The 14,565-nt window shown below is 54.0% G+C and overlaps 1 protein-coding gene across 1 annotated transcript; it reads right to left on the minus strand.

Moving 5' to 3' along the window:
- Positions 1 to 11,126: 11,126 nt before the first annotated feature.
- Positions 11,127 to 14,013, minus strand: C1QL2 (complement C1q like 2). The gene is made up of 2 exons (XM_036422252.2): positions 12,378 to 14,013; positions 11,127 to 11,854 (listed from the first exon to the last, which is right to left on the minus strand). Exons 1-2 carry the CDS (start codon positions 13,068 to 13,070, stop codon positions 11,675 to 11,677), a joined length of 873 nt encoding a protein of 290 aa, XP_036278145.1. The 5' UTR covers positions 13,071 to 14,013; the 3' UTR covers positions 11,127 to 11,674.
- Between the last annotated feature and the right edge of the window lie 552 nt (positions 14,014 to 14,565).

Raw genomic sequence — 14,565 nt, forward strand, 5'->3', positions numbered from 1 at the left:
ACACACAGTTCAGAATCACATTTATAAGATTACTCAAGAATCTTCTAAAAACCTTTGAGAAACTTGATGAGACCTCCAAGAAGCTTGGTGAGACCTTCAAGGACCTTAATGAGAATACAAAAAAAAAAAGAAAAAAAAGGAAAAAAGAAAAAAAGGAAAAGGACCAGCCAGAAATTAAGCATACAAAGTCTGAAATAAAGAATATACAGAAACTCAACTATAGATCAACATGCCCCAAGAATCAAACCAAAGATCTGGAATATAAGAAAGCAAAAATCACCCAACCAGAGAAGCAAAAAGAAAGAAGAATCCAAAAGTGTGAGGATAGTGTAAGGAGCCTCTGGGACGGCTTAAAGCGTACCAACATCCGGATTTTTGGGGTGCCAGAGGAGAGCGAGCAGAATATTGAAGGCTTAATGGAAGAAATAATGACAGAAAACTTTCCCTACCTGATGAAAGAAATAGACTTAAAAATTCAGGAAGCACACAGGACCCCAAACAGAAGGAATCCAAAAAGGAACACACCAAGACACATCATAATTAAAATGCCAAGAGCAAAAGACAAAGAGAAAATCTTACAAGCAGCAAGAGAAAAACAACTACAATAGTTACCTACTAGGGAGTACCCATACGACTGTCAGCTGATTTCTCAAAACTATGCAGGCCAGAAGGGAGTAGCAAGGAATATTCAAAATGATGAACAACAAGAACCTACAACCAAGATTACTCTACCCAGCAAAGCTATCATTCGGAATTGAAGGTCAGGTAAAGAGCTTCACAGACAAGAAAAAGTTAAAGGAGTTCATCAACACCAAACCAGGATTACATGAAATGTTGAAGGGTATTCTTTAAGAAGAGGAAGAAGAAAAAGGTAAAGGTAAAAAATTATGAGCAACAAAAAGGCATCAAATATATACCTACCAACAAGCAAATCTAAAAATCAAGAGAATAAAAAAAAAATCTGAAGAACAAAATGGACTGGTGAATATAATAGAATCATGGACATAGAAAGGGATTGGACTAACAATTCACAGGGGGAAAGGGGTCTGAGGTGGGAAGAGATTGGACGAAAATCTTACACCTGTGGATGAAGACAGTGGAGGGGGTAAGGGTGTGGGGTGGGGTTGGGAATCAGGTGGAGGGGAGCTAAAGGGGGGGTGGAGGATGAAGAGGAACCCCTGATATTTTAAAAAAGAAAATAGCCATCAAGTCAACTCCATAAACACGTGAAGTTGCTGCTGCTACCTGTCCAGGTACCTGCATTTGTTTCCATCCCTGCTCTGAGACAGTCCTTGTCCCCAGCCCCTCACACCCCATCATCCCGCCCTCAGCCCTGGACCCCACCCTCTGACCTACCCCAAATACGAACTCCAAACACATTTCAAAAAGAGGCAGCCACAAAGTGTATGCTCTGCTTCAGGGGACAAGGGCATGAAATTCTATCTTTCCAGTGTGACATAAAAGGCCCCAATAACAGGGCCCATTGAAGCACCATGGCAATTGTCCCTATCGGCACCCCCAGTACATACAACCACCCACACATACAAGAGAATGTGCACACACATATACATTCTGTGGGGAGAGAGCCCGGGAGAGCCTTCCAGAAGCAAGCCCCACGTCCATGCCTTTGTCCAGGCTGGCCCCTCCCACTAGAACAGCACCCTGGGCTCAGTGACTCCCTCTTTGGTGCTGTCTCCTCCCTGCTCCAGGTGGCACTTCCCTGGATGGGCCCTGGTCTGGCTTCTCTCCTCCCCTGTGAGTCCCTGCTGGGCTGGGATGCATCTCAGGATGTTTTCTACCCTGGGGTCTAGCTCAGAGCTCAACTCAGTTGGAGTAGGCTACTCAATCATTCTTTGAAGAATTAATATCTAACCAGTAAATTTTCAGTGTGTGTGTCTTTCCTGCTCAGCTTCGTTGAAACCCACTAAGGATGATGCCTACCATTCATGTGGCAAACCCTGCCTCAGGGGTCACCACCTTTGGGAAGCCCTCCTGACTGCTCTCACCCGTCCCAGCCCTCTTGCTTCCAGATGGAGATCTCCTGCGCCCAGAGCAGCCTCTTGCCAACCCTTCCCCCTGTGTGCAATGTCTCAGCACACACCTCAGCACCTGTATTGTGTGCTGTGGCCAGACAGCTCTGGACTTGAACTTGGTCCCACCATTTCTTAGCTCTGGGCTGTAGCTCAGGTCAGTTAGCATCTCAAGTCCCAGCTCCTTAGCTGTGAGTTGGAAAGAATAGCACCCATCTTGCAGGCTTCAGAGAGTTTCAAATGATGCCGCACGAGTCACAGGTGCCTCCTGGTAGGTACTCGAAGGAGTACTATCTCTGCCATCATTTATAATTAATGTTCCTGTCACCGGCCAGACTGAAAGAGGGGAGTGACCAGGTCTCCTGCCACAGAGCTGGGGGCACAGTGAACACCCGCTAAGCAGCTTTCCAATGGGACATGTGGTGGAACTGCGTTCTGAAGGCCAGCAGGCTTCTGCCTAGGACTCTGTGCCCTTGGTCAGCCCTGAGGCTCCATGTGCATCAACAGCTGGAGGAGAAGGCCACTTCCGAAGGCTTGTAAGACCCTTGGGAGAGGCTGTGGCCCGGGCTGCATGCCCTCAGCACACCCGCTCCTCCACCCTCGGGGCCCCAGCAGAGGTTAGAGGGGTTCTTGCTATGCACTGCCAGCGGTCAGTGTGTGTCAGTTTGAAACCAGCGGCAACGGAGCTGGGTGACAGCACGACTTATCATACTCATGCTGCAGAGCCCTGACACCTGGGGCTCCAGGCCCACTTTGGCAGGGCCTGGGAGCCCACAGAGGGTCCCGCCAGGATCTGCCCGGGTCTCTGCACACATACCAACACCGGGGAGCAGTCAGCAATGCTCACCGTGGGGCTCATCCTCCCTGGGAGCCTAGGCCTGAACGGAGGCAAAGGCACCGGGTGAATCCTGGCTTTGACACACAATTGCTGAAAATGGCCTCTACTTCCTCATCTGTGAAATGGGTGCAATTACCCTCACCTCACAGACTTACCAAAAGCATTGTAGACACGTTTGGGAAATGCCCTTGGTGGCTTCTACACGATCATAATGCTCAGAAATGCCAGCTCTTGACACTGAAATCCCGCCCCTTCTCATTCCAAGCAGCCTGGGATTGATGCTTCCTGAACTATGTCAGCTCCGGAGAGAGAGCACCCCTAAGAACCATTTCAGCAACACCACCTTCCCTCCCGGGGTCTCGAGCACCGACTCCGTGCCTGCCATGTGAGTGACAGCCCATTAAAGCCTCCTCTGCGTGGCAGGAGCACTGGCCCCAGTAGACAGTGGGGGACGGTAAGGCTGAGCAAGTGAAATAAATATCCGTCAGAGTATTGCAGAGCCAGCTTGGGTAAAGGTGGGCTTGAATCCAAGTTCAAGGCCCAGGACTGCGTTATGCTGACTATCAGTAGCTTAGAAACGTTGCCAAGTGGTACCAGTGAAGAAGTGACTTTTCAAAACACGTGTTTGAAGGCGGAGATCAGCAGTGTGCCTCCCATGAACACGGCGACTTCCATCAGCTCAGTCACCACCACCCCCAGAGTCTTAAGGAGCAGGTGGCAATTTGAGGAGGAAACCAGAGCATAGAGAGGTCCTGTGACAGGCTTCTGACTCCCAGCTGCCAGGATGAGAGCCAGGGCATTGGAGTACAAGAGGCAGAACCTCAAGTCAGATGGGCTTAAGCTTCAAACTTGGGCAACTTCCTCTCAGTATGATCTTGGGCAAATCACTAGCCCTCTCTGGCCTCAGCTTCAGCCTCACAGATTGCTGGGACTTTTGAGCCATTTAATTCGCTGAGCCTCAAGTGCCATCATTGATGAAATGAAGCAAGATAACACAGATAACGGCTCAGCACAATAAAAAATGAAAAAGGGATTAAAACCACTTTGTCTTCTTTCCATTCTGCGGTGTGACCTAGTTGCTTTAGGCTGGGCTATTTTGGTGCCGTCCACTGCTTAGTCAGGTTGCAGGGCACATGTTAGATGCCCAGCGTGGCCTGGCTTCCCTGTGCCTAGCAGTCTGCCGCTGGCCTGGAGCCGCTGGGCAGAGAGCAGAGCACCCTGCCCTGCCTTGTCTTCCACCCGCATCCCTGGGTGCAGTGCGTGGGGAGAGGCAGCAGCCCCCATCCGGCACCCAGGACTGAGGGAGAAGGGAGAGGAGAAGGGGCCACCCTCCCAACCGCAGGCCTGGGGGCAGCTGAGTAGCCAAATGAGAGTTGAGTTCCTGTCAGCTTTGCACTCAGGACACCATGACCCTGCAGAAGGCGGCCTCCACCTGAAGAAAGAGGCCTCATTACCAGTTCCCACAATTCCCTGTGGGGAAGCAGGCACACACCATTAAAAAACACAACTTTCCAGGAGTGGGGGCGGGCGGAGAAAGGGGACAGGACTGGCTCCGGGGGAGCAGGGAGTAAACTCTGCCAGTCAGTTGCCCCAGTCAACATGAAAAGCGGTACTCTCCCTAGGCAACCCCACCACCACCACCACCAAACTCCAGTGGCAGGGCCTCCAGAGCCCTCACCCTCCTTGGAAACAGTGCATCTCTAACAAGGTTTGAGAAGCTGGAGCAATATATGGAAAGCAGCAAGGCCTGTCCTAACTGGAGCCCAGCATGCTCCTCCCCCTACATACACATACACATGCACGCTCATACTCACATGTGCACACTCGCTCACACACACACACACACACACACACACACACACAGGACTCCATTCCTTCTCTCCCCTACCCCCTAACCTGGAACAAAACTGGGCTAACTGGAGTTGATCTCCCTCCTTAATTCACTAGGTCCCAGGCCCAGGATGCTGAAGTAGATAACATACCAAGAGGGAGACGCTGAGAACAGAAGGAGGGGACACACTCAATAGCCGGTGAAGACATTGGATGAAGACATTGTTCCTGTCGCTTTGAAAGGAAAGTAGGGTTTTCCCACAGGAGGGCAGTTTGCAGAGGCTGTTCCTCTGCTGGAGCAGGAACATCAGAAATAGCTCCCAGGTGGTCTAACCCGCTGAGGTTTGTGCAAAACCTCAATAAAGGAGACTTGCTCAAGAGTTTCATTCCAGGAAAAAGCCGGTGCAGAACAGTGTGGAGAGTGCAATGTTCTTTATTATTTCTGGGGAAGGAAGCTGCATAAAGAGGGAGGGATTGCTCGCTCTCTGTCTCATATCTCTCTATAATTCGTTCACATTTTTTGCAAGTGCATATCACATCAACAACTTTTCAAAAGGTGTTAGTCATTTGAGGAGAATAAAAGAACCTGGACAGCAAAAGCACTGTCTGAGGGGCCCACTGGAAGTGAGGCTGCTGCCCAGCAGCCCAGGAGGCTGAGGGACTTGGAGGCCCTACGTCAGCGCAGGTGGCAGTGGTCATAGCCCATGTCATCCTGTGACTGTTAGCACTGGAGGATGACAAGCACCTTGAGGTTGAGATAAATGCTCCTTTGCACACTGACTCCCCCATTCACCTAAACCTCACAAACTCAGGGCCGGGGGCGAGGCGCCAAGGGGCCCATTGGTTAAGAGCAGTATTCAGCTCGCTAAGAAGATCCCCATCCTCTACCCCACTATTAAGTCAGACACCCACTCGACTGGTATGGCTCAGTGATTGAACATCAACCTATGGTTTGATTCCCGGTCAGGGCATGGTTTGATTCCTGGTCAGGGCACATACCCAGTTTGCGGGCTTCATCCCCCGTGGGGGATGTGCAGAAGGCAACCGATCCATGATTCTCTCTCATCATTGATGTTTCTATCTTTCTCTCCCTTTCCTTTCCTCTCTGAAATCAATAAAAATGTATTTTTCAATAAAAACTAATAATAAAGTCAGACACCCTATTGGAAAACTTTATCTAAAATCTACCCCGTTAGAATTTCCAGGATTCCCTTATCCACCAATCCATCTATTCATCCATCCACCCATCCATCTATCCACCCATCCACCCATCCATCCATCCACCTACCCATCCATTTCACAAACATGTATTAAGCATCTTCTGTGTTCTAGGCACCATTCTAACTTTAAGGGGTGGGGTATTCAGCGGTGACCCACACAGACGCTGGGTCTGCCCTTGTGAAGCCTACAGTTCACGGGAAGACAGACACTATATGTGTGATTATAGTGAGACAGGCATCATGGGCTAGAAGATCGGGATTCTATGGGCCTTTGGGAAGAGGGGAAGAGGAAACCCGTGGGCACCAGGGTGAAGGCTGGAAGTGATGTGCCAGCTGAGCCCTGAAGTAAGAGCAAGGACAGAAGCTCACCCAGAGAAGATCCCAGTAGAGCAGTGTTTTTCAACCTTTTTTGAGCAAAGGCACACTTGTTTCATGAAAAAAATCACGAGGCACACCACCATTAGAAAATGTTAAAAAATTTAACTCTGTGCCTATATTGACTATATATAAAGTAATTCTCTTGAATAGGAATCAAATAAACACAAAGAAAGTATTTTATAATTACTTTATTATGAAATATTAAGTAAACAAAATAGTGAAAAATTATAAAATTCTTGTCTTGTCTGCACCTACGGCACACCAGGCAACATCTCGTGGCACACTAGTGTGCCGCGGAACAGCAGTTGAAAAACGCTGCAGTAGAGGGACCAGCATGACGGGTGTGTGGGGCTGTAAGAAGTGGGAGAGTGAGGAGTCCAGGAGAGAGCCTGATTACAGTGTTAGGAGAGAGCAGATGCTTTGGAGGCCTCTATAGAAAGGGCTTCACCTTCAGAGTGCTTGACGGGGAGGCTAGCCTTATCAGTGAGCCCTTACTGTGCTGTCTCCAAGGTCTCACCTCCCTGTCCCGGCCATATTCACAAAGGAGCTGGGGCTCTGGGGTCAGAAAGATCTTGGCCCTTACCTTGAGCAAGTCATTTCACCTCTCTGAGCCTCAGTTTCCTCATCTGTAAAGTGGAATTAATAGCAATACTTACTTCTCAGGGGGTGTTGTAAGAATGCAATTGTGCCTTCATGCCAATTGCTGGTGCATCATAAGGTCTTAATCAATACAGCTGTAATTCTGTCTGATTGACCCTGATTGGGTCAGTGTCAATGCCGAGTGATAGACATGGGGCTTACTACCATCTTACATTTATTTTTGAAATTATTACAATAAAAGGTGTTTATAAAAACCTCTGCTCATATAATTTGCCGCAATTGCTGCTATGATGCACGCTCCTTCGGGCAGTGCCCTTCATTAGAGTGCAACAGGAACAGAGAGCAGAACATTCCTCCCAAACCCCTACTTCCACCTGCCAGCTCCATCTCCCCAGCAGGCGGAGGGGCCCTGTGCTGCACCCTGATCCATTTTGATTCTAGGAGGTGCCAGTGCCAACATCAGAGCCTCAAAATCAGGCATAAGAAGGAAATACTGAAACTTTCATTTTATTTATTTTTAATCTAAAAAAGAGAGAAAGCCCAGCATCACTAATAGTTAAAATATGGATTGGAACTGTGCAGTCCGACAGTTAAAGTGCACAGTCTTGCTGTGACTCATGAAAGAACAGAATTTCTTGCCTAAGATTCTGGGAAAATGGCAAGTCGGAGGGAAACACATGAACGGACCCTTGTTTCTTTTTATTCCCGTGAGAGGACACCCGTCTCCAAATGTGGTTAGCCAGCTGGAATATAGATATTGACTCGGACGTGCAGATCCTCTGATGAATATAAATATAAAAAAGACAGAATTTTTTAAGGTATGGATTGACAGGCTACATAAATGATTCATCAGTCAAAGGCATGCTGGGTGTGAGTGCTGAAAAGTGTTTGTCCAATAGAATTGGTGAGCTGCGGAGCAACTGGTCACCACAGTGCACAATGTGGTCCCTCCATGAGGTCATCAGGCTTAATGCAGAGGGAGCCCTGGATGCTTTGTCCTGGCTGCCCAGCAGAGCCATCTGCTCACACAGATAAGGGGAAATGCAGCAGAGGCATAACTTCTCTCCTACTCTCTGGGCCAGGTGTGTATCTCGTGCACGCAGGCGGTCCTGAAAACAAGTGGTCACATAGATGCAGACCACGGAAATGAAGAAAGGGCCCTTTGCCCACAAGGAGCGGCCATGCTCACTTCAGCAAAACCCTCTGCACCTGCAAGATGTCCCCTCCCCATCCCGAGAGGACGAAGGGAGAGCTGCTACAGGAGAAGGTGGTCCGTGAGCCTCAGGAAAAGGGGTTGCTGGTGGAGACAGATGGGTGCAAATGCTTCATTTGCAGTTTGTGACCTAAGGGTCCTGCTGGGTCATCAACTCTGAGCCCAAGGCCAGGATATTCAGCCGAATGCTTCAGGAGTGAGGGCTCTCTGGGAGCGTCCTGGGCCAAGGATCAGGGCTGGTTCCTGTCCTCTGGCCCTGCAGAGCATGCTGAGATCCCCTACCGAGAGGAAGGCGAGAAGTCTGCCCCACCTGCCTGCTCTCCTCTCAAAGATTCAGGAATTCTGGGAGGTGAATGTACCCCATCTGTGCAGTCAGGCATGCTCCAGGCCTGGAGGTCTGAGTTCAAGTCCAGGCTCAGCCTTTTATAAGCTTTGTAAACTGAACCTTTCTGAGCCCTGATTTCCCCACCTCCCCCAGGGCCAGAAAAATACCTTTGCTACTTCTGCTACTTCCCACAGCATCCCAGCACAGTAATCCCAATCTAAGAACACAGAGAACATGGACCTGAAAGCAATTAGGAAATTTAAACAACCCTGTATAAGTAGGATTGACAATAACTGCTTACTCAACTAGAGGCAAAAACAGCAAATGTCTGGGCAAAGTGTTGCTTGCATTCCACATGCATTCCAAGGATGATGGCAAGCAAACGTGGCAGGGGTGGGAGGCCTGCCCTCCCCACCCTTCCTGTCTCTTCCCAGGGAGTCCTCCAGAAAGATCATGGGAGCATGACCCTCGGAGCCATGAGGGGCCTGCCTGGGCCATGCAGAGAGGGCAGACAGAAAGAGGCTGCTCCTGACCTGGCCCTGCTACCCGCTGCCGCCACCTCATCAATCTATCTCCTTTTAGCCGCTGACAGCACCTCCCGGCAGCCTGGGCATTAGAATTGCAAGGAGCCCGGTTGCACTGGGGAATACCAATGGAGGAATCTCAGATTTAAATGTGTCTAAGTTTTATGAACAGCCAGATCCGGGCAAGGCGTTCCCACTGCCCTTCCACCAAAAGGGAGTGGTAGGGGTTTTGTTAGAAGTACAAATTGCTTCTTAATGCAGAGGATGAAGCTGCGTGCAGGCACCTCCTTAGAAATTCCTCCCACTCCCTCCCGGGAAAGCCGCTGCTGCATGTCAATTTTAATTTTTGAAATTTAAACCGAGGGCTTTGTGTCTAAGCTCCATCTCATCGGAGAAGGGGACAAATAAGTCAAAAAGAATTAGGGCCCCGCTGGGGATTGCAGATCCATAGCAATTAGACTTCATTTGGGTCTCAGACATTTGGTTTTAATTGCATTTCTGAATGATACAATCGACAAGACATCAGAAATGTATACTATGCAACTGTAGACGGGCCCGACTCTGCCCTCCCCTGGGCTCAGCTGGGCTTGGGCGCCCCAGTCAGCAGGGCTGGGGTTCAGTTTCAGTCAGGAACTGGGGAATGGTGATAGTTTGTTTTCTGCCTTGCTGTCTCTTTCAGAACTTTATCCCTGGATTCAAAGCAGATTCGATCATTGCTAATACCTAAGTTAATGACAATAAAACATTATTCAAGTAAAATAAGAGCATCAAGAGGAATAGTCACAGCAACGGGACTTGAAGCTGGGGCACAATTGTCTTTAAAAGGGAATCACAGCTTTTAGCGTCCTCCAGGAACTAAAGTTGAGCCCAATGTGATTTGGGGTCAGACATACAGCCATGAACATTGTCACCCACATTGACCTATGAATACATGTATGTGTGCACATGTGTAATATGGACTAGTGATGACAACCACACTATATCCAAATGGTGTGTGAGTGTGTGTGTGTGTGTGTGTGCCTCCAGCTTTACATAGTACGCACACTCTGGGATTGCCTCTGTGTGCACACATTTCCCTTCAAACAACTGGTCAAAATGAACTCAGTACTAACAGGTTGTTAACTGGTTAGTCTGTAGATAATTTATTATTTATTGGAATTCAATGATCTAAAAACAAAACAAAAGGTAAATAAAAAAATCAAAGCCGTGCTGGCTGTTTCCCTCGCTGTGTGGGTGGGATGGGGTGGGAAGTGCCGAGAGGAGACCACACACAAAGGGGCTCAGATCAGGTGCCAGGGCACCGTGCAAGCGGGAAGGGAAGATTGGGAAAGGGTTCCCTCCCCCAGGGATAGTTCTGGGTGAATTCCGGGAGCTGCATGACTCCCAGGTTGCCTCAGTTTACCTGCTCTTATAAGAGCTGTGACCCTAGCCCACTGGTCGGCAACTCATTAGTCAACAGAGCCAAATATCAACAGTACAACGATTGAAATTTCTTTTGAGAGCCAATTTTTTTAAACTTAAATTTCTTCTAATGCCACTTCTTCAAAATAGACTCCCCCAGGCCATGGTATTTTGTGGAAGAGCCACACTCAAGGGGCCAAAGAGCTGCATGTGGCTCTTGAACCGCAGTTTGTCAACCAGGGGCCTAGCCAGTGGTGTGGGCAAATGGACGGGTCCTGAGTACTTTATGCCTGGGTGGGCGGGTTTCTGCGGGGGGGGGGGGGTGTTGGGGGAAGACTTTTTACATCTTTTTAGGGACAAACATCTGAGACCACCTGTTGGCAAGTGCCTCCTCCCTGCCTCCCATTTGCCTCCCTTACCCCTTCTTTCTCCAGAAACTCCTGCTCTTTGACCTCCTCCCACAAGGCTGTGAACTTGGAGTCTCAGCCACCCCTCTCCCATCTGCCTCTAATTCTCTCTGCCCACCTCCTCTGGGCCCCTCCAGTTCAGGGAGGCAACCCAGGGGAGAAATACCATCTCCCCAAAGGGTGGGCGCTCTATCATCTCTCCCCACATCTTGTCTCCCATCTCGGTGGCGGGGACAGGGCAGTGGCTGACAAGCAGGTACAGATGGGGCTATTCCGGGCCCAGGTTATGTTTTCATGTCAAAGCGGACGTCTGGAGGCCTGGTCTGGGGGCCACCCTGACAAAAACATCGGAGCCCGTGGTCTAGAAACATAATTTAATGCATCGCAGCGGGTCTGAGTCAGGCCTTTGCGGAGAGGCAGATTTCCGTTGGCTGGGATTCTGCGCGGTGGGGTTTTGACTGATGGACAGGGGGATTGGCAGGAGCATTGGACTCCCCAGAGAGCTCATGCGCGCTTTAGCCTATCTCACTGGCCAGGGTGGGAAGGCTCGGCCCCTGGGCACTGGGAGAAGGAGGGAGACTGAAAGAGGGCAGTTCTGCCCAGCCTGTCCAGTCCAATCAGGTTTGCAAACTGTGCTGCCACCACCACCGCTGCTGTCCACGCCTTTGGGGTTCAGGCTCGGGCTCCTCTCACCACATTGGAGTGACCCTCTCCCTCCCCAGATGGGGGCCCAAGGCCAGGAGCACTGCCCAGAGCATAGTGAGCTGCAGGCACACTGGGGATGGGGGCGGGACAGGGAGGACAGCGGGAACGTGTCTTTTCCGACATGTCAAGAAGCGTCAGGAAGCATGAGGGATCCTCGCCAGGGAACAGGCTGCGGGAAGCCCCCGGGCCCAGCTCCAGGTGCCCTAGTCCGGGTAGAGGAGGAATCCGGAGAAGGTGCTGTACTTGTTGTTGTTGCCTCCGTGCGCCTTGCCGCCGTCCAGCTTCACGTACACCTCGTCCCCCGCCTCCAGGTGCAGAACCACGCTGTTGCTGGCGTAGTCGTAGTTCTGGTCCGCGTCCTGCGCGATGGCGCTGGCCCGGACCTGGGGGCGAGCCGCCGAGCTGAGGGTAGGGTCGGGGCAGTCTGCCCGGGCCCCTCCCGGCTCCCACCCCGCGCCCCTGGTCGGCCTTCTGCCCGAGGCTCCGGCTCCGGAGCCCACGCTCCCACCCAGGCTCCACCTTCTCTCTGCAACTTAGCCCATTTCCTCCCGGCGTCCCGGAGGGAGGAAAGCTGGGACTTCCCGATCCCCGGCCCCGCGGGGAAGGGCGGGAGCCAGGGTGGGCAGGAGAGCGAGGGTCGAGCACCTGCCCGGGGGCAGCTGGAGAAGGAAGGGGCTTCCCGGAGCCCGGGGGCTGCAGGCGGGGCGCTCACCTCACCGGGGAGTGCGGTTCGGTGGCGGGGTCCGGGCTCTCCGGGCACAACCTCCCGGTTACCCGGGGATAAACGCCACCTGGAGCTTTGGGGAGCGGGGTCCGGGCGCACTCGCCGGCCGGCGGGGAGAAAGGGACTGGCTCCCGGGCAGTCGGGACGGGGGTCTGGGGGCTGCGGGGCGGGAGAGCACTGACCTGGCCGTTCTTGCAGAGGTCCGCCCACATGCTGGTGCCGTCGCCGCCGCGCATGAGGATGTGGTAGGTGAAGAAGTAGATGCCGCGCACCTGGCAGCTGAACTTGCCGCTGGCGGGGTCGTAGTGGTTGCCGAGGTTGGTGACCACGTCGTCGAACTTGAGCACCTCGTAGCCCTCGTGGGGGCTCTTGAGGCCCACGTAGAAGGCGATCTTGGGGCCGTTGAAGGCGGCGCTGAGCGCGCCGGTCACTTCGCCCTCGGGGTCGCCGCCGCCGCCGCCCCGGGTCCCACCGCCCGCCGCCCCGTCCCCTCCGGCCGACCCCGCCGCCGTCAGCTGCAGCCCCGGCAGCCCCGGCCGCCCGGGGTCGCCCTTCTCTCCCGGGGGACCCCTGGGTCCAGGGGGGCCCGGCTCTCCGGGGGGCCCCCGCGGCCCCGGCTTGCCTGGCCGCCCCGGGTCGCCCTTGGGTCCCTGGACGAAAGGGGGCGGCGGGTTGGCGCTCAGGTCTTGCATGACCTCCAGGGCGGCAGTGCTGGGGCCGGGCGGCGGCGCCTGGGCGCCCGCGGGCCCTCCGCCGGGGGCCGCGCGGTACGGGTCGCAGATCATGCGGCAGGTGCCCATCATCTCGTAGTGCGCGGCGCCGGGCGCGGCCGCCTGCAGCAGCAGCGGCACCGCGATCAGCAGCCCCAGCGCCATGGCCAGGAGCACGCCGACGGCCGCCAGGCAGGCGCGCCGCCGCCGCTGCCACCGCGGGGGAGCGGCCGCCACCAGCTCCTCCTTGCCCCCCAAGGAGGTAATGGTGGGGCGGCGCGGGCGGCCCCGCTCCCCCAACTCGGGGGCCGACTCCACGGGTCCCGGCCGCACCCCCGACGACGTGGCGACCCCCGCTCCGGGCGCCCGGCGACTTCAGGGAGAGGCGCCCCGGCACCGGCGCCGGCGCTCACGGCGTGCGGGCTGCTCCGGAGCGAGAGGCGCGGAGCCCGGCGCGCATGGCGGGGCCCCGGACCGGCCGGGCGACCCAGGGTCCGCAGGTGGCCCGGAGCGCGGGCGGGAGCGGCTTCCGGCGCTGAGCGTGCTCTGCCCGGCTGGGCGCGGGGCTCGGCGGGTGGCTCGCAGGTGGGGCGCCCGGCTCCGCGGTGCGCTCCGCTCGGCGCGCTCCCCGGCTGCGGGCTCCGCGCGGAGGGGGCCCGGCTGCCCTGACGTCAGGAGCCCGGGCTGAGCGGCGGCGGCGGGGCAGCGTGCGCTGCCATCACTGGGGAGACGGCGCCCTCATGGCATCAGCCTCCTGTCCTTCTCCCTTCCCTTTCGGGCTGAGTCCCCGGCAGAGGCGGCGGAGGCTCCGCTCTTCCCAGAGGCGCCCGGGAGCCACAAGTGGGCGCAGCGGGCGCATCCGGGAGCCGGCGCCTCAGACACACCCATCCGAGGCCACTCGCGCGCCGCCCACCAGCCACTCACCGACACTCAGGGGCGCACTCGCGAGCGCACAGGCAGCTCCACATGGCCACGAAGGAGCCCAGAATCCTGATGCCAGCCAGCTAGGTCCTTCGAGAATCACTGAATCCATCGCCCTGCCTGCAAGCAGGACCAAACCTCAGCCCACCTAGGACAGCCTTAGTCTGGGAGGCCCTGCGGCCAGGACTCCTGAACCACCCCCACCTCCCACCCCTCCCCAGCTACTTCTCCAGGAAGGAGTAAGCCTCGCTTTTAAGAGGCCCTTCACGCCTAGCTGAGGACTCCAAGCTGTTACAGCTCCAAACTCTTTTAATGATTCTTTTTAGCCCACAGGCCAAATACAGGCGTCTATTAGCCTCAGCCCTGCTCTTCGGCCAGAAAAATGCCTGGGCTTTGTCCTCTATATGAAGCCCATTTAGAGATGCAAATGAACACTCAGCGCTTGGCGTAACCTGGGTGCACTCTGCTCTCACGCCTGGCTAGCAGGCCAGCCCGACCCTCAGACAGGCGCCTGGACATCCCATGCACCCTCCTAGTGAGGTGGGCGTGGTTCGTTTACAAAACACTCCAGCGGCCAGCCAGGTGCTTAGTTGATCAGAGCATCCTCCAGGTAGGCCAAAGTTGCTAATTTGATCCATCCCAGTCAGGGCACAAACAAGAATCAACCACTGAACGCATAAATGTATGGGACAACAATTCTCTCTCTCTCTCTCTCTCTTCTCTCTCTCTCTCTCTCTCT

The sequence above is a fragment of the Pipistrellus kuhlii genome, unplaced genomic scaffold (genome assembly GCF_014108245.1).
Source record: "Pipistrellus kuhlii isolate mPipKuh1 unplaced genomic scaffold, mPipKuh1.p scaffold_m20_p_7, whole genome shotgun sequence".
Taxonomy (NCBI): domain Eukaryota; kingdom Metazoa; phylum Chordata; class Mammalia; order Chiroptera; family Vespertilionidae; genus Pipistrellus; species Pipistrellus kuhlii.

What these genes read in the sequence shown, in the direction of transcription:
- C1QL2 (XM_036422252.2), bottom strand. Translation starts at nt 13,070, where the DNA reads ATGGCGCTGGGGCTGCTGATCGCGGTGCCGCTGCTGCTGCAGGCGGCC. An exon ending in ACCTCTGCAAGAACGGCCAG is followed by an intron (nt 11,855 to 12,377) that starts GTCAGTGCTCTC and finishes GCTCGCCCCCAG; the next exon opens with GTCCGGGCCAGCGCCATCGC.